The sequence below is a fragment of the Branchiostoma lanceolatum genome, chromosome 18 (genome assembly GCF_035083965.1).
Source record: "Branchiostoma lanceolatum isolate klBraLanc5 chromosome 18, klBraLanc5.hap2, whole genome shotgun sequence".
Taxonomy (NCBI): Eukaryota; Metazoa; Chordata; class Leptocardii; order Amphioxiformes; family Branchiostomatidae; genus Branchiostoma; species Branchiostoma lanceolatum.
Window position 1 is genome coordinate 11,678,902 of NC_089739.1, and position 25,952 is coordinate 11,704,853.

Consider the following 25,952-nt stretch of genomic DNA (forward strand, 5'->3'; position numbering starts at 1 on the left):
AGATAAGCGTCTTCTAATGAAAACGTCCAACTTTTCAACTTTGAAAAATTCTGAAAAATTTCAACTTTGTCCGATTTTGACAGGATAAAAAGCATATTAAGCGGAAGAATATGATCTGTATTTTGGCAACAATTTTAGCAAGTTATATCTTACCAAAAAAAATGGTGTGACATGCCTAGATCTAGATTTTCAGTTGAAATGATTTTGTAGTAAGTACAGTAGTAATAGGTTGGAAAAGCGAATGCGCAGTGTCATTAAATAAAAACCCTGCTAACATGTCAAGATGTACAGTAAGCAAATGACCCAGTCCTAAACTTGAAAATTGGATCTAGTTCATGTACGTCTATGTTGTCGTGAATTTAAAAAAGATGTTTAAACAAAATCTGTATTCAGAGAAAGAAACTATTGAATATGTTTCACACATGGGATAATTTTTATGATGATCCCTGGATCTTAGCCAAAATGTCACTCAACCAGGTTTGAACATTTTTTTAGGTAATTTTGTAGCTGTAGGCTTGAACCTAAGGGCTGGAGAAAGTTAGTTCCTCGTTCGGTGACTGAATTTTATCAAAATCCCAGTTTTATCCATATTTGGCCAATTGGGATGACATAAAAATAATCTAATTATGACTCATGTTTGATGGACAGTTGAGCTGTAAATTGTGAAATATTCACACTGATACTGTAAGTTGTGAAATTTTTATGGTAATTTTGTGTTTGTAGTTTTTCCTGCCTGAGCCCACTTTTAACTCACCACACCTTAAAACGTGTTCTACCAGTGCCTTACTACTGAGTTGTTTTAAACACAAATGCCTCAAGCAAAATTAAGTCCTGGGGTGGACTCCTGGCAAACGTAGAAAAATTTACGGTAATCACCTTGATTTTAATCTCTCTGCACAAACATTGGCTTCATGTTGTAACTGTCTGCTCACGACATGTTGTTGTGGCCGTGCTTGAGTTGTATAAGTACTGTGTATACGTGCGCCATGTGGTATTTGGTGGTCATGGTTCTCACCAGGATTTTTTCACAGCGTAGGGGGACCTGGCGCGGCAAAGCCGCGCGGCGAGCGCCGAAGGCGCGAGAGCGAAAGAACTGTAGGGGGGTCCGGGGGCATCCCCCCCCCCGGAAAATTTTGAATTTTTAACACTCTTAAACACTATTTCCTGCATTTTGAGGGCCAAATTTTGTGAAATAAAGGCAGAGCCTTTTTATCTTTTACTAACTTTTTTTGTGAATTTGTGAAGGGTCATGACAAATGGAGTAAGGGAGCTGGTGTTTCTGTGCCGCGCAGCTGTGGAAAGTGTTAGTGCGGTGGTTTATGGTAGAAGGCTGGCCATATTTGTATGTAACTTGCACTTGAAGTTTTAGATTTACATTCAAGATGGCATTTGCATACTTAAGAAGACAGTGTCTAGCGCCTTAAGTTGCGTGTAGTAATTAAGGGTTGGCTTCGAAATCATTCCCATACCTTTCGGTCTACAGAGCTTTTCCCATCTTTGTTTCTATAGCTCTAAATTGACCACATAGTTGTACAAGCACTAAGCTAGTCCACTGGTAGTGGTGTGTGTTCAACTACTACCATACTCCTTTCATGTACCATTTTGAGTATGAAATATCTGTCCTTCTCAAAGTTGATGGTTTGGTTGGTTAACAAATGTCTGTTATTGATTTTTGGAACGATTCTATCAATTGAAAGTATGGTGTCCTCAAGCAAGGTTCAAGTCCCAATCCCATGGCTTACAAGGGCATATACTGTCTCCTAAACTAGTTTACAGAAATCAGTACATGTAACTGGACCACTCATTTCATAATGTAAATGTATGGAATAGTATGAAAATGTTTTGTTAACATAGAATTGTAATATCAAGTACCACAACAGATTTTCTTGTACGTTTACTGTGGCAATGTTATGCTGGGGACTTATTCAAGTTTGCAGGGATTTTATTTCGCAGTATGAGCCCAGTATGAGCCCAGAAAAGGAGCTAAGGGTAGCATTTTAGGTTGTAACAACCATGATAATACCGACAAAATGTATGTTTACGAACTTCACGGTGTGGTGAGTTTACACTGAGCGGTCACAGCGAAAACCTCAAATATTTCACGATTTAAAGTTGTTTTAAAAATACAGTACAATTTTGCTTGGGCCTAAGAAAAAAGTGTTGTTATTCCAGTTACCCGACCGAACCTAGTGAAAACCTCGTCGGCCTTAAAAATTTCATTATTTTGAAACATGGCTCGCAAACGTATTGTTTACTTTGTGTAATGGCCTTGCTAGTAATAGTATATGATGATCTGGTTGTGCATTGTATTCATGGTCAACCTAAGATAATTTTCAGCCACACAACTTGATAGGTAAGAGATTTAATTATATCTCAGCTAAGGAATGTTAATTGAGTTTCAGCGCCTAATTACACCACTTGAGACCGTAGACTGCGGCATAATAGGTCCCAGGGAAATTCACGAATATTACAGACAGATTGGAAATATGCATAATCAATACAGGTTTAGTACTTGACATATTGGCTGACTTAATTATTTGAAAAAGGTATATTTTATAGGCATTCTCCAAAACAATAGTTCTAGATTGAAACAACATTCATTGATGTTACTAATATATAGTGCTGTTTTGATGTACGATATTTGCATAATGGATGACATAAATGATTAATGATGCAATAAATAAAATACATTTAGATTACTCAAAATGAGTAATGATGCGTTTTAGATCGAATTGTACCTCTATGGCATGAAATAAATTGATTAAAAGTAGGTAAATTTATTAAACAATCATTTGTAGTGGCCTTTATATTGACTTAAGTACATTTATGTTGTCTAGATATGCAAAACCGAGATTACAAAATTACTGTGTGAAAATTTAGTGGTCATTGGAAAATTGTTGTCAAAATATCAACCTGCTTTTAAACTTCATGAATATATTTGATAATATCATTTGTAAAATCAGATTTATTAACTGGTCATAGTAGTTTTTTCTGTCAGAACGCTTCAAAGTTAAAAGAAAGAAATTTGAATAGTCTAGGAAGAATTATTGACTGTGGAAACTGTTAAGTTATTTTACTGACTGTATTTTATTTGAGCACAGAATCAGGGAAAAGGTTATATCTATTGAGACATAGATTTTGATATCTTGTACGAATGTAGTTGTCTGTTTGAGTATACAACGCAGTTAATATACACAGCTCCAAAGCGGTGTGATATTGTTTTATTATATCTTCAGGCCTTGCCAAAAAATTAATCATCCCACAGTCTTTTTAACACGAAATTTGCCACTGACAAGGCAAAAAATATTAATGCACATGTACAGTTGTAACTTAGACATATTTCCTGCATAGTCATAATCATTGAATTTTGTCAAAGATAAAACAAAGTGATTTTTCAAGAGTAGCCTAGAACATGGAAAATTGTTTCTTTGTGACAATTTTAAGAATAACATCTGATTGAATAGGCTCCCCTTATAAATTTTATTTTCATATTTTTGGTCTTCTTTTGATAAATGGAATCCCAGCCCTTGTATGAAGCCCCTATGGGGTAGTTTAGCCCAGTATAAATGGGTTGACATGTGCTGGGGTTATCTGACTGACTATCTGTACAGAAGACCTGCTTTTGTTCAGTACTGAATATTTTATGACAATAACAGTTCTTCACCCAGTTTTACAAAGTATTACTGTGCCATTAGGATAGTATAACCCTAAAGGTATGTCTGTATTGTTTTTTATTTTGCCTTTTTTCACAAGGTTTTTTGGTGATCTTTTTCCTTCTCAATTTCAGAATGCTTAGATTTGTATGTAAGAGAAATATTTTTTTGGTATTTATAGGAAATTCCATAATGTTGCTGAGATTTGTTAAAAAGCAAATTTTATTTTTTAAGAAATCAAACCAATTCCTTTCGATTACAGTGTGATAATGTATTTATTCTATAACATTTACAGGTGTTTCTAGAATAGAGAATTATGATAATAATTAGCTATTTTCCTACCTCCTCTCCCTTAGTCTTGAATGGTATGTCCTTGTTTTTTTCAAACGTTGATTATCCAATCAGCTTGTAGGGTTGTGAGTCACCATGACCTAACTGTGTCCACGCCACATCATAGTATTCCCATAAGGACGTCGTTTGCATAAAAGGATGGGGGTGTCTGGCCTGACTCAGTGATTCAGGGCGTTGATGTAATTAGAGGAGCGTATAAACGTTACAGGGCTTTTTGTGCGTACAGACGTTTGGATTGAGTCACTGAGCCACGTTGGGTTGTAGATCGGTTTGATGTGTAATACCGAAAACGTGGCATCTTTATAGGAAATAGCTGAACAATATGGTGGGTGGTATCATGGTAAGAAAAGTATTCTATTTGTCTAGCCTTCTCCAGACTTCTCTTAGGGCTAAATAGATGATGGAATTTGAGTAAAATGTAGCTGGATATTTGTGAATCGTCTATTTTTTAGCCAAAGAAGTCTTTTGTAGAGGCTACTATAATGAAGAAGGCTACTAATTCGGCTAGGCTTTTTTTGCGGAGATTTTATTTGTGTGTGGTTTTGGTTGGAAATTCCCGAGGGTCTAAAAGGGGCCCAGTCAGCCACTGCTTTGTTGTCGTTGTCCTTTGTCTGATAATTGCTGACCTGGTATTTTATTTGCAGCGTATTGTAATGGTAAAGTCAGTCTTCTATTGAATGAGTTAATTTTGTATGGGAGAAAAAATAGCTATTTTTTTGAAGGATTGTTTTATAGTCTTGACATAGCATTTTTTTAATCTCAGTTCAATTTTATTAAACTGGCCGTTGTTATTTCTCATTTATATGGGAAAAAAATATTTACACATCTTTGTAAAGCATTACTTTTCTATTTGCTTTTGCTACAAAATGAAGCCTCCTAACTCAGACCAATCAAAACAAAGAATCTTCCAAGGCAAAATTCCTATGCGAACCCAAACAGAAATCTTTTTTCTTGTTGTTTCCCCTTGTACGCAAACCAAACAGAAGTCTATTTGTCCCTCCGGTTTGTTCTTTGTCACTCTGACAAAAACGTCTGCTTGTGGTTTTTCGGGGTCATTTCCATCCAAGGTCAACCAAGTATTTACTAGGTTTTCAAGGTCGTATTCTCTGTGCTTTCAGGGACAAGTGTGACCGGTAGAAAATATCCGACAGCCAACAAGTTCTCTTTTGGAAATTCAGTGCTTTCTGAGACTTTTGGAAATGATCTGCAACAACAGATGTAGTAATGAAAGTTAACTCACTTAATAACGAAAAAAACTGTTAAATTGGAATTGTAATCTATTTATTGTTATGTAAATTAAAATGTTGCATAACAAGGGTTTTGTGGAGGTCTGTTTTGTGGAGGTCTGTTTTATGCAAATTGTTGCATATGTTGTGCCAAATAGGTTAGTGCCAATCAAATGTGTCGTGACATTATAAGAAATGAAGTACTGTTAGTTAATTATTTTTCTTTGTGACATAATTTTGCGGTTGTAGGAAAGTGGAAATTTTGGCGGAGTTTTAAATTTGCTGTTGTACAGTAGAAATACAAGTACAATTGAAACACAGTTCTTTTGTGTCATAATGGCACTGTCAAAATAGAACTACTGCAAATATTTAATGATTTACAGTAAATGCATTTCAGTGTGGCCCTTGTATACATATGTCCTTACCCCATACTGTGACTTGTGTTACATATAAAGTGATGTCACAAATTATTTTCATGTTTTTGTTACCAAATATGGTGAAGATATCTCTGTGGGTTAGGGTATAGTCTATCTAGTCTAACTGGCTCTGAAAAGTAAAACCAGAGACCGGATACTTCCTGTTTTTATGAAAGACAATCTCCTCGAAAACAGGTGTTTTTCAGTGAGCAGATTCAATTTCTGTAACGCTACTTGAATTACAGTATAAAGTAGTAGAAAAATTAAGCGTAACAGAACATTTTAATGTCTAAATGTCTTGAATTTCTTAAAGATATTTTCACATTCCTACTAGCCATTTTTGCTCACTATCTTTGGAAAAGAAGCATTTTGATGATATAGTAGAGAATCTGAAAGATTTCAGTAATTATTAGTATTCATGTATTCTAAACTCTCCAGACAGAAGTTGGTTTTTCCAGAGTCGTTATTATTCTGTGCAGGTACTGTCTGTATTTTGTGCGAGTTCATGATAGCTTTCGGTGGTTGAAGATTCACTGTGCATCAAGCGCTCACAATATGTGACAGTGACGTGAATTGAAAGGAAAACTCAAGTGCACTCTAGTGTAATGTCTATATTGTAGTGTATTAGGGATAGAGTAGTTTTATACTGAATTTTATCAAGAAATGAGACTATTTTTGGGTTGAAGATTCACTCTCCATCAAGCCTTTACAATATACGACAGTGACGTGAATTGTAGAAAAACACTCTAGTGCACTCAATGTCTGTTTTATAGTTATGTGTTTGGAATATACTACTTTCATATTAGGAAGAAATACGAATATTTTTATAAGTAGATATGTTCTAGTTATTTGTTACTATTGTTGATAAATCGCTTTTTCTTAGAAAATGCGCATAATCATTTGTTGCCCATACCGGTGATCTTAGAAAAGCAATCCCTTCTCAAAGCCCAGGAGTTAGGTAAATTGTAACGTCTTGTGAGACGGCTTAGAGTTTTTGTGTCCATTGTAGAGACTCTGCTGAGAAATGCCCTAATAAGGACATGGTTTTGACATGGTGGTATGATGGCATTTCAGGGGTAAGTTGGGTGTACAGGGTAGTCTAGCACTGGCTTAGCTGTGCTTTCAGCATTTTACTTCTTGTATGGCTTTTCCTAGGAGTTGGTTCCTTGAAAGAAATAAGAGAAGTCGAATAAAAAAAAGAAGTAAGAAATAAGAAATAAAATAAGATAAGAAAACGAATGGGAACACAGCCAAACCTGCCCAAGAAGACCACTCAGGGGACTGATATAATCTGGTCTATGTGGACAGGTGGTCATTATAGACAGGATTCTTAATGCTTGTGTCAATGGGAAAAATTATCTAAGGAACCACCAAAAAGTGGTCACATCGGCCAGGTGGTCCCTATGTATTGGTGGTCACTTGTATAGGTTTTACTGTAGTAGATACATAATGCTTAAAAATTTTATACAAGGATATTTGTGAAATCATATGGAGTTGTTTTTAAACATATTTCTGACTTTGGTCATCTGGTGTGAAATGGAATTGTATTTAAAAGATGCCAATTTGTTTCCGTAGATTGTGCCGTCAGCGAAGAAGTTGTGGGACGTAGGCGGCGACGGTGATACGGGCGGTAAAGGAGCGGGCGACGAACCGAAGAGCATCTTTCTGGGCGACCAATGGCGAGAGAGCACGTGGGGCAGTGTACAGACATCGATGTCAGGTGGGAAAAATCCGCAGTCTACATTTGAAAACTACACTTATTGCAAGAACACTTTTACACTAATGATATTTAAGATGGCAAACAATGATTTTTAGAAAAAGAATTCCTTAACAGCACGTTAAAAAATGAAAAAGTTAGAATAGATATTTCACCTAGAAGTCTGGAATATATTACCTTCGCCGAGAAGGTTATGTTTTTGTCAGCGTTTGTGTGTGTGTATATCAGTGTGTGAACAAATTAACTCAAGAATGCTTGGATGGATTGTCTTGATATTTGGTATGTGGGTAGGTCTTCTTGTGACCTTGAAATGAATAGTTTTCGGGCCCCCTAGCAGCTTGCTATGGTATTGCAGTAGAACTTCCTGGCTTGATAATGATATTTCTTGTTCTTGACATGCTATGATTTTTGAGTGGTAGATAGCTTTTGTTTTAAAATTAAATGGTGTCTTCTATTTCTTTGCAGACCACTCAGTGTCGCAACCAATCATGGTGCAGCAGCGCAGAGCGTCGCTTGGTGGTTTCCATGGCAACGACGTGGGCTCGGTTTTGTCGCCGCGCTCTTCGGAGGCGAGCGGGCTGGGCGTGAGCATGGTGGAGTACGTGCTGGGGTCGTCGCCGGGGTCGAAGGAGATCGATTCGCGCATGAACAGGCTGAAGGTCGGATTTGTAAGTATCCTTGAATGATTGTAGGGAGTAAGTTTTAAAAGTTGAGATTAGGAGTACAGACCTTAACAATTAAGGGGGGAAATTTTGAACTTAAACTGGCCTCCAAATACGGTAAATGCAGAAATTAACTCCGCGTAGAACTCTCCGGTACCTGAGACCCCGCCCTCCCCCCAACCAAAGGACAATAGCTGTTCCTATGGTGTTGTCTTACCATAGGAACCTTCCCATCTTGTTTTACATTTCAATACCTCTTATGCATGACCGTGTGAGTTGCCATGTAAAACCGGTTTTTCTAGTTATTGCAAATACATACTGGTTAGTTTTGCTAGTTCATTTTAGTGAAACGACAGCAAAAATATCAAGACTTACCGTAAATTGTCGTGTTCCGCAGGAAACGGGCGGTGACGGCAGTATGGCGAACGACGTGGACGGAACGAAGGCAGGAAAGAAGGACAAGGCGGCGGAGGACGGCGATGGAAAAGGCGACAAACACGACAAGGAAAGCAACGAGCAAGTTCAGGGCAACCCTGGAACAGTCAACGGCGCAGTCAAAGATGACAAGGGGTTCAGGTAAAAACGTTATTTTGCGTTTAACAGTTTTTTGAAAGGACTCTTTTTTATAACATCTTCCATAGACTTCAAAGATTATGCAATAGAAAAGATATCCCATTTTGTGTTACAGCTTTTTACAATGTGCATAACATTGTGAAAATATTCATTGTTTTTATACATACGTAGTGAGCTAAATACAGCGAAACATGTCTTCAGTGACCAGTCAAGGGTGACTTGAAGAAAATTGTCACAGTAAATTTAGGTGGCTACTATAGACAGGATTCTTGATGATCGGTCACGTGGCAAAATAATCTAAGGGACCGCCAACAAGTGGTCCTTATGTAGAGGTGGTCACTAGTACAGGTTTGACTGTATATCAATGGCCAGGTGGTCCTTATGTAGAGGTAGTCACTAGTACAGGTTTAACTGTATATCAATGGCCAGGTGGTCCTTATGTACAGGTGGTCACTAGTACAGGTTTGACTGTATATCAATGGCTGGGTGGTCCTTATGTACAGGTGGTCACTTGTACAGGTTTGACTGTATATCAATGGCCAGGTGGTCCTTATGTAGAAGTGGTCACTTGTACAGGTTTGACTGTAGCCCATATTTGCTACAACACCACAGCAACTGACAACGCTAAGGTACCTATTCGTTTCTCGTTGTAGGTAACGTAATGCCGTCTTTTGTTCCGTAGTCGTACCCCCGGGAGTCGGCAGGCTTCGCCCACCAGCGAGGAGAACAAAGTGCACATTTCTCAGGCGGCAGAGTTCATCCCGCGTAGCATGCCTACTAACATACCCAACCAACACAACCAGGTAGGGCGCATAAAGCACAACCAACTTTTAAAGGCAACCAAAGTAATATTAGGGCCAAAAAAAATGGAAATAGAAAAAATGCTGAAATCTCAATGGTAGTGACATTTACTAACACTGTTTAGCTCATTTGCGTAATACCTAAATACTTTGAGCATTTTAAAACTGCGCAAAATCGTGCGGTATGATGATTCCCTTAGTTTCACAAGCCTACAAAAACTCCGGCCACGATTTTCAGTGAGTTCTCACATCACAACGAAGTCATATTTTTGCATGATGGACGTCACTATACATTGTGATAGTATTGTTTGATCTAATGATGTCTAGAAATTACTAAATAAATTGACTTTCAAAATCCGATTTTCGGGCCCTAATATTGCTTTGGTTGCCTTTAACAATGTTGTCCAGTGTGCAACCAAGACTAAGAATATTTCGAAGTCATGTATTGTTTTTAAATATGATTGTTTTGATTATTATAAGCAGATGTGATATAAGTTACAATATAAGCCCTAGTTGATGATTTTGACCTTTGTCCATTTAATTCAGTGTATCCCTGCGATATTTCAAGAAGTACATATTGAATCTATTTGAAACAGAAAGACTGAAAAAAGCAAACAGAATATCAAATGTTAGATGAATTAATATCAAACGTGACATCCATCAGTCTAGAAAAATACAACCAAATTTTTCAAGCTTAAAGATGGAAAATATAGTATGCTAGATGAATAAATATCATTTTGAGAATGTGTTGTACTGCAAGTTTGATCCATAGGTTGCACTGGACAACCTGCACTTTACATAGGTTGCCCTGTATGCAACCAAGGTTATACCAAAACCTCTCTTTGATTAAAGTCCTAAAGAAAACTGAAGACAAAAGTTAAAATGAAAATATGGGGCTTGGAAGAAAAGTTGAATCTGACTTTATTTTTCAAATCTGAAAATTGACAAATTTTACTTTTTCATTCCTAAAAAAAATATTTTTTAACTCGGTAGGTCATGCAGCCGACGCGACCTATGATGGACGAACTGAACGAACAGACTGGCAACCTGACCCTTGACCCCCTGGAGCCGGTGACCGTTGACCCCTTGCAGTTCGACTACTCTGGCCAGATGGGCCCAAATATGGAGAGTCCGGGCAACTTCGTCGCGTATGACCAGCAACAGGTACTCATCTATAACGAAATTTGGCGCCTTGTTTTTTTTTCTCGCATCTTAAAAATGAGACTTAAAGTACAGGGTAATGTAATTTCGAGATGGAATTTGAGTCTTGACAACCAGCTTTTAAAATCAAAAGTCTCACTTAGCAACTGAAAGAAATGATGTTTTTTTTCTATGTTTTTAATTTCAAGTGATGATAGGTACCGTAAATTTGTGAAATATTTACAGTGGTTTTTGTCTTCTCACCGTAAACTCATTACCCTGTATTTTGACATTTTTGATGCAAGGAAATTAACTCCTGCATGCAATTTCTTTACCCCTACTCAAACTTTTTTTCTTTAACCACCTAAACCTGTAAAATACTGCAATTGAATTCTTTATACTCACTGCATGCATTCTGGATAGAACTATGTAACACATGTTCAATGAAAAAAGCAGATATATTTGGTCAAAAATATTATGAATATTAACTCATAATTCAAATTTGTGTTACAATTATCCGATATTTCAAATGACCGGTGTTACTGGTTCTTCGGATTTCACCCTGCTCCCCCCTGACTGAAATGGGCTCTCCCACTAACCTGTGTGCCTTGTGCTGTGTGTGACCTTGACTTTACTAAATGAAGGTGACATTCTTGAATGACAGCAGCTGTTCCGCCAGCAGCCGCTGACCATCCAGCAGCTGACAGCTGCCCAGCAGCAGCAGTACGCCCTGGCCGCGGCACAGCAGCAGCAGCTGGGTACGTTATTTGTTTATTGTTTGTTTTTGTTTATTCTTTGCATTGATGAAGTAGTAGTTATTTAGTTTACTGACTGTTAGGTATTATTATATGTCCTTAGTGTTTAGGGTATTTTTTTATTACATTTTTGCACATGATGACAAGTTTTTACAATTAGCTGCGTACTTTATTTCTTTGTTTTTTACATTGATTTAGTAGTTTTGTTGTTTACTGACTATTCTGTATTAGTGATACACCCTGGTCTTGCTTGAGTGTTTGTATTGTTGTTTATTTTGCACATGACAGGTAATTACAATAAGCAAATAAAATTACAATGATACAATTCTGCAAGGAAGGCCAGTAGCTTATGTTGCCAAATTAAGAACAAAAGATTATGCTAGCGCAAGTATAGCTCATATTTTTTACAAGAACAGCTTATTGATTAATGCCAAACTAGTGGGCTAGCCCCCTGTTGTATTGTTTGCGCAACTGTGTGGCCCAAGGCCTCGAAAGGAAGATAGGCACTGGTGTGGGAAACTGTTAGAGAGGACCAGGACTTAGTATATGAAAATAAGTTTAAAAAATAATGCAAAGTAAGTTGTATAGCACCTCAAACTTCACAAATAGTAGCTTTTTTAAGAAAAAAGGTAGTCTGTTTGTTTATTTGTTTTTGTTTTCTGTGTGTTGTTTAGGGCTGGCCCCGACAGTGTTTGCTCCTAACCCCTACATCATCAGTGCAGCACCTGTCCAGGACCCTTACGCAGCTGGACTGGCTGCTGCAACCCTTGCAGGTACGTGCAACCTCTGCGCTCTACAACCTCTTTCAGATTGTAAAAAGACATTTCTTGAAGAGTTTGGAGTCTTGATAAGGTTTCATATAAAATTCTAAAGAGATTTGTCTCAATGATTTAATCATGGGTCTGATGACCTGACTGCTAGTGAGGATACTTATCCTTATGAGAGACATTTGCTGCCTTTTTTCTCATCCTGTATATCGCTAGGATAGATATGATCACAGAAAGTCTTATAATTAAACTCATGTAGCTCTTTGAAGGTCTTTTTTTTTCCAAAATACCCAGATTGGTTGCTGACTATGCAAACTTGCTTTTGTCTGAAAGCTGTTGTATTTTCTTGTAATAACTCAAACTTTAGAATTGCGTACCTCAAACATAGGAAGTTCTACAGAATATTAGCAAAACCCCATCATCATGGCTACCAAGCTTCGACTAATGTTAAACCACCATTACATGATAGTCATAAGTTTTAATAATTTTAAACGTTCTTGTACCCCAGGAGCGCCGGCGGTGGTTCCCCCTCAGTATGCTGCGTACAACCTCCACCCGTGGGGCGTGTACCCGGCCACCGCCGCGACGTCAGGTCTCATCCAACAACAACAGCAGGCTCAGCAGCAACAGCAGGCCGCTGGACAGCAGCCCGGGCAACCCATGAACCCGCAGATGGTGCGCGGGAACCAGGGCCGACCTATGACCCCGCAGCAGCAGGGTCAGGAGGCCATGACCCAACAGCAGCAACAGCAGGCCCTGCAGCAGGCTCTACCTGGTGAGACTCTCTGATTGGTTAATCAGTTAATTTATTTTATAGAAACATGCTGATTGGTCGATCAGTTAATTGTTTAATACAGAGGCTTACTGACTTTGGTTGATCAGTGAGTTGAGTTTATAGAGGCATGCTGTTTAATGGATCAGTAAGCTGATATTATAGAGGCTTGCTGATTGGTTGATCAGGTGATTGATGTTGAGGGAGCTTTTTAATTGGCAGATCAGTTAATTGATTTAATATAGAGTTGGAGAAAGTGAGCAGGTTTAATGGCAACAAAGATAACACAGCTAGAGATCACTTTCCAAAAGACAGGCCATTATCCTAGCAGTTTTCTTTGAAAGTGCAGATACCAAACGTGTGTAATCCAAGCACATAAAGAAAATGTGGAGGACTTTGTAGGTTTGACATTTTGCAGGCTAAATTTGAGAGTAAAAATCATGACCTATTTAACCTTCTCCCTGCTACCTAACCCTATGACCTTTTAAAGGCAGACTAAACCTAATTTCGTAAAGCATACTGCATTATGTTAAATATACCACTAAGACCAGTTCTGACTTGTTTTACACTAGTCCATCATAGATTAGCGTTTTTTCAACATTTCAAATTCGCGGCCTGGTGCCCGTAATACTGAACGAGTCCAAAGACCGTGACGTCAGGATCCGACAGAATCCGACTCGGCCCCATAATATATTCTATAGAACACATATCGATCGTAACAGTCGAATCTGACGGATTCTGTCGGATTCTGACGTCACGGTCTTTGGACTCGTTCAGTATTACGGGCACCAGGCCGCGAATTTGAAATGTTGAAAAAACGCTAATCTATGATGGACTAGTGTAAAACAAGTCAGAACTGGTCTTAGTGGTATATTTAACATAATGCAGTATGCTTTACGAAATTAGGTTTAGTCTGCCTTTAATGCTTAACAGCTATTTAAGCTTGGAGTATTAAATGCCCCATTTTTCCCTAGCTACCCACCCTGGTGTGTCCCCTGGGCTGCTGGGAGCTGGGTACCAGGTTCTCGCGCCGGCTGCGTACTACGACCAGTCGGGCCAGCTGGTGATGGGCAGCGCGAGGGCGGTGGGAGCCCCCGTCCGTCTGGTGCCGCCGGGACCTCTCCTGCTGAACACTGCACAGCCTGGTGAGTCACTGGAGTTTAAACTCCAAGCAGATGTTTGGCTGGATAGCTGCATGAAAAGCTGGCAAGTCAGTATGACTGTTTCATCCCAAGATCTGCTTGGATATTAAGTTTTGAGTTTTGTATCATCTTTACCGTACTTGCTGAAACTGTTGCAGTGCATGTCTTTGTGGCGCAAGTAGTTAAGCTAACCCTACTGCTTGGCCATATGGATCAAATTCTGTGGATCCATTGGCCCGAGTTCGATCCTAGGGTCGACTCCAGCTCGGACGTGTTGTAACTAAGGGATTGCATTCATCATCTTGGATGGTGACATAAAGCCAGTGGCCCCGTGTACGAAGGACCTTCAGGTGTAAGTCACAAGCATCAAACCTCAGCACGTAAAATAACCCATTTTCACTCACTTTCTCATGCTTGGCCCAAAACACAAGCTGTAGCAAAGCTGCTTTGCACAACTAGCTACTTGAAAAAGCATCATGCTTCACCTCAAATGAGGATGACTACTTTACTTTTTTCGCAATGACAGAAGTTTTAGATATTTTAACTTAGAAATGATGTGAAACATTGAAGTGCTAGATTAAGCGACAAAATCCATTTCAATTCATCTCAAAGTGGAAAAAAAGAAGGTCATAACATATCGCAGATATCCAAAGGTATCCATATTGGATTTTTAAAAAAGAATGACCCTCTGTATTAAGGAATACACGCTAAGATTCACATTTTTTCCCCTCAGGTGCAGCAAACGGTCTGGGCGCTGCAAACGGCCTTCGTCTCCTGGGAACCCAGCAACAACAACAACAGCAGCAGCAACAACAACAACAACAGCAGCAACAACAACAACAACAGCAGAACCAGCAGGCAGCCAACAATCTCTACAACGGCACCCCGGCCACCCAGCAGAACACGGGCTTCAATCCCATGAACTCTGGTCTGGGGTTCAGCAACGGTGGCATGGGTCCCATAGGGTCAAGTGTGGGAACAATAGGGTCAGGCAGCTTCTCAGGTAAATGGGAAACTAGTACATCTTAGACTATGGTAAATTTGGAAATACAACTGTATTTGCATTTGATTTTTGTTTGCAGTTTCTGTGGTGAGCTCTTTCTCCGTGAACTCATCAAACTTTGAAGATTTGTTTTGTCTTGTGTTGTGTTTGTACAATTGTTTCAACCCTGAAATTAGAACATAGCGAATACCTCTTTCCCCTCTTCTTACGAAATTAAGACCATAACTTTAAACGATATCCAGTGTTCTAAAGATTCAAGTTTTTTGCATCTGTGTTAAAACGTTTTCTGTGATATGTAGAGTTAATTTTGTCTCCTTTTGTTTTACATTGTCTCAATGATTTAAACATGGGTCTGATGACCTGACTGCTAGTGAGGATATTTTTCCTTATGAGAGACATCTAGTTTTCTTTATATATATCATCCATAGACACAGTATTGCTTTTGAATGTCGTTTTCAAATTGAAAGTTACAGTAGTTTCTTGATGGGTAAGTAATTTGTTTAAGCATAAAACCTAGCTGCATTTTATATGAAGCTTTTTGATTCGTCCCAGACCAGAAAGGAATATCAATTTTGTAATTCTCTGCCAGTAGGAAGCCTGCTCTCTCCGGGTATCGGCAGCAACAACAGCAGCTCCTCCCAGCGACGTGATTCGCTCACGGGAAGCATAGACTATAAACGTCAGAGCGTTCCACCAATGGGCAGCCTTGGCTGGGGTCTGGGTGGGGTGTCCCCCTCCCCAGGGCCTGTAGGCATGCCCCTGCCCAGTCAGAGCGGACATTCGCTAACTCCGCCGCCATCTTTGTCGGGCTCTTCCACCAGCATCAACCTGGGTGGATACGACCCATACAGCACGTCACCCAACGGTAGGTTTCGTTTTCTCCTGCGCAAAGCTTTGCCGTAAATTGCTGTTTCGTAATGCAAAATTGTAGGGAATGAACAAGTTACAGTTTTCAGTAGTTTCCATATTTTTAGGCTTTGCAATGCAAAACAATTTGTGTTTCGTGAACAGAAATAGTACCTAAAACACACGTCGTAATTCATGAGAATTAATGTTACAAACGTGATGTTTGTGTTGTGAGATGCACACATCTTAATTCAAAAGAAAGGAACTGTTGGTTGAGACTATTCTTCAAAAGTTGTTGTTATTTTGCATCTAACAATGTGGTGTGTGTTTCTGGTTATTTTTGGTGTTCTAACTTGGGCTATATACATTTTTAGTAAGTGATGGATTTTGTACCAACCTGTTAACAGTAACCAAAATAAGCTGGTGATGCTAATTTTTGAATTTTTATTAAAAGTTTTGACAAAATGTTCCACATTCTGGATTTGATTTCATAATTATAGTGGTTTGTTCTTATGGAAGGCTGTATGAAATGTTAACTGTCAGTTAAAATCTACTGGTTGTTGTTCTATCTAACCTTGCTTGGTGTTGGTCTTGTTTTTGCGTGAGTTTGAAACTAACCGATACTAAAACCCTCGTCGTCACGGTCTGACCGCAGACTACACCATCCCAGGTGCCCTGTCCACGGGCGGCCGTGTGGTGTCCGCCGCGCCGGGAGCCGAGGCTCGCTACCGCAACACCTCCAGCGCCTCCAACGGGCTGTTTGGGTCGGGAAGTTCGCTCTTTCCCACGCGCAGCATGACATCTAGATACAGGTAGGTTGAGTGTCGGAAAAAAATATGTAGGGACTTAATAAGAAAATTTAAGCCTTGTTTCCTAAGAGTTAGCCTTAAAATTAAAGTTTTATTTAATGTCAAATTTGTACTGGTTAGGACATAGACAAAAGAAAGATGATTAGACAATGTTTTGAGATATATCTGCATGGCTAAGATGTTTGAAGTTGTTTGAAAACGTATCTAGCTGGCACTGTTAGTATGGTACCTGTTGTGCTGTTGAAAAAATGACATACCATTTCCAGTTCTGTGAAACCAAGACATTTCTTTTTTCTTGTACACATACACACAAATAGTCACACAAATAAACAAAGAAGCAAGCACAATAATACATTCACACGCACTTGCGCTCACACAATGTTTCATACAAGCCAAACAGCTGATAATATTCCATATTCTATGATTAATGTATTCCCTATTCCTCTTTTTCCTTCAGGACAAACTCTGAGCAGGGGCCACCTTGGAACAGGTAGGTCCTAATTAAATTTTTATGATAAATTTTACCTATCTACACTGGATCTAATCTTAGTAGTGCACCTCTAATCTTCATGATTTGAGAGTAAAGTCATTTATACATAATGGCAAAGTAAAATCCATCTGCGACAAAAAAAGCTTTAGGTAAAGACAAAGTCCTCCCACGCCACTTGGTGGAGCCTATGTCGGCGCCCATCTCCTATTTGCAGCCCTTGGGCCACACAACTTTGTGCAGGTCTCTACAGCACGGGGCTAGCATGCTCTTTCCAAAAAACTTATAACGTCAAGTTGAATTTTGCTATTAGTTCTGAATTATGTGTTCTAATTCTCTTGTGGTTTGCATGCTGTTTTTAACGGGGGGCTTTGTATCGCATTTGCAGGAGTCCGTTGGACAAGGCGCCGTCTGGCCGCAGCCGTCTCCTAGAGGACTTCCGTAACAACCGCTTCCCCAACCTGCAGCTGCGCGACCTGGCCAATCACATCGTGGAGTTCTCTCAGGACCAGCACGGATCCAGGTACGCGCCGCGCTCGCATGCGTAGTCACGGTTTCGTTCTTGCGTGCTGCAAGGGTACGGACTGTTCGTTTTTGTAGTTGGGTCTACTCTGATGTTCAACATGTCAAAACCAAGATTTTAGATCTGTAAAAATAGATACTACTAGTTGCTCCCAAACAGGTTTAGAAATGAGAAATTACAATCAATTCCATTTTAAAACAATCTTGAAAGGAAATTTGGATTAGGCCAGATTGATTTTTTTTCCACAATTTACTCACATTTTCCTTCGGCCAAGACAAAAAATTCATAAAAATCCATCTATAATTTAAATGATTGTTTTTTTAAACAGCATCTGTTACAAAAATATCTCCTTGGCTGTGATAAATTTGTTTTTTTGTACAGAAATAACCTCTGAAACGAAATTACAAAGATAGTCAAGTTGAACATCAAAGTAGTTTGAACATAGTCAGAAAGTTGAATAACCCGGAATGTGCACCAATGGCAAGAAGGCATGGTTGCAAGTGGAATGGCGGTAAGCATAACAACAGGTACCCAGTTACTACCTTCTAGGATATTAGTTTGGTAATATCCATCTTGTTGTTGCGAAGTTGTTATGAAACTTAGAATGTTGCTGAAGATGGGTTGTGAGCATGATTTTGTGATCAAAATTCAGTGAGAAATGGACTGGTTTGTCAAAAAGACTTTATCAGGCACGAATTTGTCACTGGTGGAAAAGGCAAGAGCATGCCATCCCATTGTAGTCTACTATAGCCCATAGTAGTCTACTACAGCCCATAATAGTCTGCTACAGCCCATGATAGTCTTCTACAGCCCATAATAGTCTCCCCACCACTGCTGGCCTTTGAACCAGAGGGCAACGGAACACAGCTCACCAAAATTTTGAAAAATACAATTTTATCGCCACTTTTCATCTTTCATGGTGTAATTATTGTCACACTGGAAGAAAAAAAGTTGCATAAAAAATTTTTATGAAGTTGTTTGAAAAAAAAAGTTCCCTTGTGACTCTGGAAGGAAAAGGACCCGAGGTAAAGATGTTGATGTTCCGTTGCCCTCCCACCCCCCCTACAGATCAAGTTTGCAGCTGAGGGACCTGGCCAATCACGTGGTGGAGTTCTCTCAGGACCAGCATGGATCAAGGTAAGAGTCACCCGGGAAAGAGATAGGCTCCCTTTGTTATATTGTCCCTTTCACCTTTGCTATATTCATAACCCTTAAGTCCCAGGACTGCATGCACTTTGCAGAAGAGTTGGAAACACAAACCTCTCGTATTTTGGACCTAAAAGCATCTCACAACGTTTTGTGTTGAAAGTATAAACCGATCCCACGGTGTAATGTATCTAAAATCCTGGTTACTATACATGTTACCTTGAGGGAAGTTTGCTATATTAGATTTCTTCTCATACAGCAAATATTAGGCTTCGAAAAATGCTATTCTGACATTCTAGCCACCACCCGGTACCTGCAAAGCTGTCATATGTGCAGTCAAGGCAGTTACTGTAAATCAAGAAATATTAGCAGTATTTTTTTTGTGGTGAACTCACACCATGTGCTCTGTCTAATTACTGTATCTGCTTTAATTGTTTCGACCTCAAACGATAAACACGGTGAAAGCCTTGCCCTTTCACCTACAGCGATATGAAGTTCCTGCGAATTTAAAATCATTTACTATATTCCATCAAATACAGCCATGTCTAAAATCGAAACATGTTGTAATTTTTGCCTCCTGTTTTGTGTCGTCTCAGGTTCATCCAGCAGAAGTTGGAGCGCGCAACTCCCGCGGAGAAACAGATGGTGTTCAACGAGATCCTGAGCGCCGCGTACCAGCTCATGACGGACGTCTTCGGCAACTACGTCATCCAGAAGTTCTTCGAGTTTGGCACGCCCGAGCAGAAGAACGCCCTGGCGCAGAAGATCCGCGGACACGTGCTGCCGCTAGCGCTGCAGATGTACGGTTGCCGTGTGATCCAGAAGGCTCTGGAGTGTATCCCACCTGATCTGAAGGTATTAACCTTCTCCCTGCTACCCAACTCTGTAAACGATAAGGAATTGGGTGACAATCGGCTACTTCAGAGTGCTAAAGGTTAACATGTTTAGACCTGGCTGGTCTCAGTTCTATTGCAAACTGTTTGAAAAACAGGAAAATTTAAACGTTGTAAACGTTTATCCCTGGTACCTGAAAATAGTTGATGCACTATGCTAATTTCAAGGAACACAAATGATTCAAATAAGTGTAGCAGTGATCTTGATATGCAGATCTTACAGTAATGTTGAGTAGATTTTATAGGGATTTATAAAACATCCCCTGAATATATTTTGCTAGGAATTGTAACAAAATTGCACTTGAGAATTTTAGAATTCAGAATTTTGACTTGCTTTAGAGATAATGAAAAATTCTTCAAATTCAAAGCACAAATATTTTTCTAAAACTAAAGGAAAACATTTTACCAAGCTGCTATGATTATTAATTGCTGTTGACATGAGAGTAGTGAACTGAACATCATTGCTGATAAACAGCATCTGAGCAGCTACAGAAATTTGAAATTCTCCCAAACCAAGGTTACAACTTTGGGGCCTGCTCGGGATTCAAACCCAGAACTTCTGAACCCCATGTCACCATTTCTCGGCGCTATCCTAACTGTTTCTCAGTTGTCATACTGGGTGGGGCTTGATAACTAGTGATTTGAACTGAAAATCTTTGGATTCTGAGTCCACAACCCTGACCAGCAGTCCACCATTTTCACCATTTTCCGGCGCTATTCTAACCGTTTCTCAGTTCTCATACCAGGTGGAGCTTAAGAACTAGCGATATGAACCCAAATCATTAGATTCTGAGTCCACAACCCTAACCACCATTTCTCGGCGCAATTCTAACCGTTTCTCAGTTCTCGTACCAGGTGGAGCTGGTGAAAGAACTGGACGGCCACGTCCTGAAGTGCGTGAAGGACCAGAACGGGAACCACGTGGTGCAGAAGTGCATCGAGTGTGTCGACCCCTCCGAGCTGCAGTTCATCATCGACGCCTTCCGCGGACAGGTACGGTAGAAGACTCTCCGTTTTCTTCTTGGTTTAGCCCTGAAACATTCCATTGATGTTTGTAATGTAAGAACAAATTTATAGAAAAAAGTATGGTAGTTGAACACACACAACTACCAGTGGACTAGCTAAAGTGCTTGCACAACTGTGTGGCCCAAGGGCTATGATAATGGAGATGTGCACTGCCCTATATGCATAAAGGTGTGGAAAGGATTTTAACCAATTTCAATCACTTTGTACTTGTGTAAAACTTGATTAAGCGTTAAAGAAATTGAAAATTGTAGAGAACTAACAAGAAAGATAGTAGAAATGTACTTTTAATTACAATGAGTAATATGTTGTTGTGTTCTGTCGACCAGGTGTTTATGAAAAACATGGTGCTAGTTGTATGCAATTTTAAGAACAAACGATAAGCAGTAGTCTGTGTTGTACTAGAAATCATTTCAAGTTTGCAAGGACTAACTTTATTTTGCAATGCGAGAAGAAAGTAGTTTGTACATTGAAGCAACTGTAGCAATGCAAGGCATGTGTTCCGTTCTGAGTTCTCTGTGAAAACCGTTAACCTAAAGCTACCACGAATTTGTCTTCATGTAGAGTGTACAAATGTATTTCTAACAACCATGTGTTCCGCTAGGTGTTTGCGCTGTCGACCCATCCGTACGGCTGCCGCGTGATCCAGCGAATCCTGGAACACTGCACGGTGGAGCAGACTATCCCCATACTGGAGGAGCTTCACGAGAACACCGAGAGGCTCGTACAGGTGAGACAACGCAAAACTGGAACTACTGAGCTCAAGCCACAAAACCAATCTTATGTCTTGGTCTAGGATATTTCATCTGTCGCAAAAACAATCCTATTGCACACTTTTGGCAACGCTTACCTTAGATTTGAAAGGACTAAAATTAGATATCAAAAGACTTGACTTAGCAACCAGTTAAAACAATTTTAAGCCCTGTACTATTGCCGAAGGGTAAAAAAAGAATGTTTTAATTTCAGAATCAGACAAAAATCAATGCGTGTGCTGATGTCATCCATAGAATTTACATGCTGTGGCCTAATTTGAAGAAGAAATACCCCAACCATTTACTTCAGATTGACCTCAAACTTGTACTTCGATAGCCTTTTTAGAAGTTTTTTTCTCTCCACTAGAGATAATAGAATATCCTCCAAATTAAAACGTCAATAGTTTTTGCCGAAATACTTGTCAAGCTGCTATGATTATTAATTGCTGTTGACATGAGAGTAGTGAACTGAACATCATTGCTGATAAACAGCATCTGAGCAGCTTGACATAAACCCAGACATATTCAGGTACATTTCTAAATTTACCTACCGTTTTGTCCTTTGGTAATGTGCATTGATAATACATAGCTACGAATAACAGTTAATACATAGCTCTTGCTGCTGTTTTTACATGTACTTGGAAGCATCATTACAGGTTTGCGATAGCAACCCTGTTCTGTTTTTGCTTGCAAGGAATGGGGGCCGCCATGTTTGATGTGACCATTTTATTGGGAGGGGTGTTTTGGGGGCCGCCATGTTGGGTGTGACCATTTTGACGGGAGGGGTGTTTTTCTTGCTGGTTATTTGATAAGTTTCTATTTCTATTATAAGATAAGTTTCTAATTTTTTGGGAGTTTATTGGTGGGTAAATTTAATGATGTTGTTTTTGTTTACTCCAGGATCAGTACGGTAACTACGTGATCCAGCATGTTCTGGAGCACGGACGCCCCGAGGACAAAAGTAAGATCGTGAATGAGCTGAGGGGAAAGGTGCTGGCACTGTCTCAGCACAAGTTTGCTAGGTAAGTTCTCAATCAAGCATGATAAGTCACAGGCATTGGTAGAGCTGTGTACCGGTACAGTGTACCGATACAGTACCGGGTTCAATCAATTAGGTACAGGTCCAAAATACCTGACCCTGCTGTATCCGTACTGGACCTGACTCAGGGTATGGCCACTTTGACAGATAAAATTACTATAAAATTACCGTGGCAGTGCTCTAAAGCCACTCTAAAGCACAGAAAACACATTTGCATGGCTGGAGTCAAATATTCATCTGTGTTTTCATAAAAATAATACCTAACACAATCAAATATTATGTTTTTACCAGTTCAAACATGCTTTTGTCCTTATTGAAAATCTAGCATTTTCCGAACAAGTAGTTTAGGTTCAGGTCCGGACCTCTACCTTAACCCGTGTACCTGTACCTGTATCTGTACCTAAAATTTGTTTAGGTACACAGCTCTAGTCATTGGAGAATTGTGAAGATATTGTTTTGACAAGTGCCAACTGGACCAATAACTTGAATAAGGCAGCATCAATGCCAGGAAAAGATATAGAGACCGAATTTTCTCTTTATAAAAAAAAACACAAAAAAAAGGATATTCTTAGCTCATTATAGCAACATGTTGCAAAAGATTGGCTGAAAGAAATTGATTTTTTAAATAGTACCCACTACAATAGAATTTTTTTTGTAGTTCAGTGGTTGGTGACCTTACTTTTGGACCAAGTGTTCGAGTCTCACAACATGAAAGGGTTGTAGTCTTTAGGATGTGGTGTGTTGTTAATTGTACTTTACGAAAAGAGCTAGGAGAATTTCCCTGGTACAATGAACCTATAGATACTGTATATTTTGTCTGTTGGACCAGGAGAAGATTTACTTTTCAGTGAGATCACTTTCAATTTCTGCTGTGAAACAAGATTCAAGTGTACTTATTCAGTTGATATATGTTGGGTCTGACTTGCCAACATGTTTGTGTTTGTGATCGCCGTAGTAACGTGGTGGAGAAGTGCGTGTCCCACTCGTCGCGTGCGGAGCGTGCCATGCTGATCGACGAGGTCTGCTCCTACAACGATGGGCCACACAGTGCCTTATACACCATGATGAAGGTACTACACTTGTGGACATTTCTTTGCAAGCTATGTTGATCATTGCTTCTGGTTGTTGTAAATCAATTTCAAGAACTTGGTGTTAAAATCAGTAAGGTATCATACTTTGTTTTCTACTTCCAGGATTGGTTTAGATAATGATTGATTGATTGATTAATTGATATTTTTCTTACCTTCAAAAGTATGCAGCCCTCTGTTTAAGATGGTCCTTGTGAAAACATGGTCCATTAAAAATTCTGGTCTCAGACACAATAACTTAACTGCTCTACATATAGGTAGTTTGTATAGAAACAGATGATTAAAAATAAAATGTTAGATTTCCAATTATATTTGAGGCAATGAAGTTTTGGACTTGGTTTGGAGATCCAGAGACTATTGTTTTATGTTTCTCAAGTCTTGCTTTATCTATGAAATTCTCTGGTTACACACTGGCCATGCTTGCTGACTATTAGTATTACCTCCATTAAAATTGGAGGTATAGTTTTTACTATTAGTTGTTTGTGTGCATGTCTAGCGGAATACCTTAAGAACCTCTGGATGGATTGCGATGATATTTGGTACATGGGTAGGTGTTGTGAACTTGACGGTGAATTTTAATTTTTGTCCACACGGTTGTTGACCTTGTTTGTTGTTGTTGTTTACTCCAGGACCAGTTCGCCAACTACGTTGTCCAGAAGATGATTGACGTCGCGGAGCCGCAGCAGCGCAAGATCCTGATGCACAAGATCCGCCCGCACATCGCCACTCTGCGCAAGTACACCTACGGCAAGCACATCCTCGCCAAGCTGGAGAAATACTTCATGAAGAACAGCGGAGACCTCGGGCTCATCCCCTGCCCCCCCAACGGCACTTTGTGAACTCCCCAGCCCTGGGGATGATAAACAACACAGCCCTGGCGATAATGAACAACATGGCCCTGACAATAATTATAAACAATACGGCCCTGGAGTCAGTAAACAACATAAAAGTTTCTCAGCCCAAACTTGTTACAAGAACACACGACTGTATGTTGTGGGAAACATGGCAAAAGGTTTTAGTTCCAACCGAAGTCTCTTTCAACGGGGTTGGCTCTTTCGTTGGAAAGATTTTTCTACATTTAGCGCTGGAGTGAACGACGTAGAGAGTTGTACTTTTCTGGTTTCTACATGGGAAACTCAAAAGAGAAGCTAACAAGGTGTGTGGTGCACAAAAGCAAGGCTCCTGCCTAGGATTAGAATTGTGGCAGAAAATGTTTTGGATGACGCTAGTTATTTTGGCGGAACAGTCAGTGCAGCAGAAAAGGCAGGGAAAGCAATTACACAAGTCTGAATACTTAAAAAAAACATGAAGCTTGAAGGAGAGGAAAAGCAGGGCAAAGTTTTATCTATGTGAACAGTTCCTTTTGCTACAGATGATGCCTTCCCAGGGGGCCACGGGAGCACAGGGAATTCTGGGATAGCATTTGCAGCTGACCTAAGCAGTGGTCGTTAAACGAAGTCCTTAATTCTGTCGTAGTCTCTTGAGTGAGCTTAAGTTGTGGCTTATTCTGTCTTAAATGCTCACGTCAAACTGAAACAAACCTCTGTGCCAAAAGTCGACTGTCTCCAGCGAAATGCTTAAGATAAAGAATTTGCTCTTTCCCGACACTTCTTTTTTTGTGTCTTGGTCTTCCAAAAAGTAAAAACATGAGTGTGAAAAAATGGGAGCAGTCTTGAAATGAGTTAATCTACCACTAGTGTATGTATGGACTGTTATGCTGCAAGGTTTCCCCCCAAAATCTGTTTTAAACCGAGAAACCCTGTGTAGTTTCAGACCCTTTTGAGAAAGGCAACGCTTATGTACTTACAACAATCTTTGTACTAGTTTGGTCCAAACTGTCGCCATTTCTGTAGTTGTAATTAATTGTTCTTTTTTTTTCAACCTGGTATTCGTTGTAACTTGGTCCCTGTATGCTTCCATGAATTGACCCACAGTACATATGTACATACACATTTGTAAGTGCAGTCCGATGATTTTGGTAGAGAAAATTTTTCCTCGGTCCTGTACAGTAGTTAAAAGATGTGGCTTGTCCATCGGTGCTACTGTCGAAACGTTTTTGGTGTTTTCGTCTCTTTTTTTTCTCCTTTTTCTTGTGACCTCTTTTAGACAGGACGATCAACTCCCTGTACATAACGAATGCGAAACTCCTGTACCAAAATTGTGACTACAAAATTTTTTCTGGACTTGTACGTTATACTACTGGACAAACAAAAGCCTGCCGCCCACTGTTTTTTGGGCTACTTTCGGTGTACAGTCACTACGTCTGGCGTTGTATAGCGAGGTATGTATATTTGAATTCGCCACGTGTACATGTTCGTACGTTTTTTCTGGACAAGCCAGCGGCCCGCCTCGCGGGCAGTATACATAAA

At 39.6% G+C, this 25,952-nt stretch overlaps 1 protein-coding gene across 9 annotated transcripts in view; it reads left to right on the top strand.

The window, feature by feature from the left end:
* Positions 1 to 24,584, top strand: part of LOC136424739 (pumilio homolog 2-like) — a 30,862-nt gene extending 6,278 nt beyond the window's left edge. For 2 of the 9 annotated variants that reach the window (XM_066413367.1, XM_066413368.1), the window contains exons 4-24: positions 7,222 to 7,366; positions 7,829 to 8,031; positions 8,423 to 8,601; positions 9,281 to 9,401; positions 10,392 to 10,562; positions 11,203 to 11,296; positions 11,968 to 12,066; positions 12,569 to 12,835; positions 13,807 to 13,977; positions 14,708 to 14,977; positions 15,567 to 15,842; positions 16,479 to 16,635; positions 17,090 to 17,122; positions 17,508 to 17,642; positions 18,711 to 18,779; positions 19,385 to 19,643; positions 20,525 to 20,674; positions 21,309 to 21,434; positions 22,357 to 22,478; positions 23,451 to 23,565; positions 24,213 to 24,584. In XM_066413367.1, coding sequence (XP_066269464.1) covers positions 7,222 to 7,366; positions 7,829 to 8,031; positions 8,423 to 8,601; positions 9,281 to 9,401; positions 10,392 to 10,562; positions 11,203 to 11,296; positions 11,968 to 12,066; positions 12,569 to 12,835; positions 13,807 to 13,977; positions 14,708 to 14,977; positions 15,567 to 15,842; positions 16,479 to 16,635; positions 17,090 to 17,122; positions 17,508 to 17,642; positions 18,711 to 18,779; positions 19,385 to 19,643; positions 20,525 to 20,674; positions 21,309 to 21,434; positions 22,357 to 22,478; positions 23,451 to 23,565; positions 24,213 to 24,422 — 3,372 coding nt within the window. In that variant the 3' untranslated portion in view covers positions 24,423 to 24,584. Of the gene's footprint in view, positions 1 to 4,226; positions 4,345 to 7,221; positions 7,367 to 7,828; positions 8,032 to 8,422; positions 8,602 to 9,280; positions 9,402 to 10,391; positions 10,563 to 11,202; positions 11,297 to 11,967; positions 12,067 to 12,568; positions 12,836 to 13,806; positions 13,978 to 14,707; positions 14,978 to 15,566; positions 15,843 to 16,478; positions 16,636 to 17,089; positions 17,123 to 17,507; positions 17,643 to 18,710; positions 18,780 to 19,384; positions 19,644 to 20,524; positions 20,675 to 21,308; positions 21,435 to 22,356; positions 22,479 to 23,450; positions 23,566 to 24,212 lie in introns of those variants that run through there. The other 7 variants (XM_066413375.1, XM_066413371.1, XM_066413369.1 and 4 more) reach the window with 7 other exon arrangements.
* The last annotated feature ends 1,368 nt before the right edge of the window (positions 24,585 to 25,952 follow it).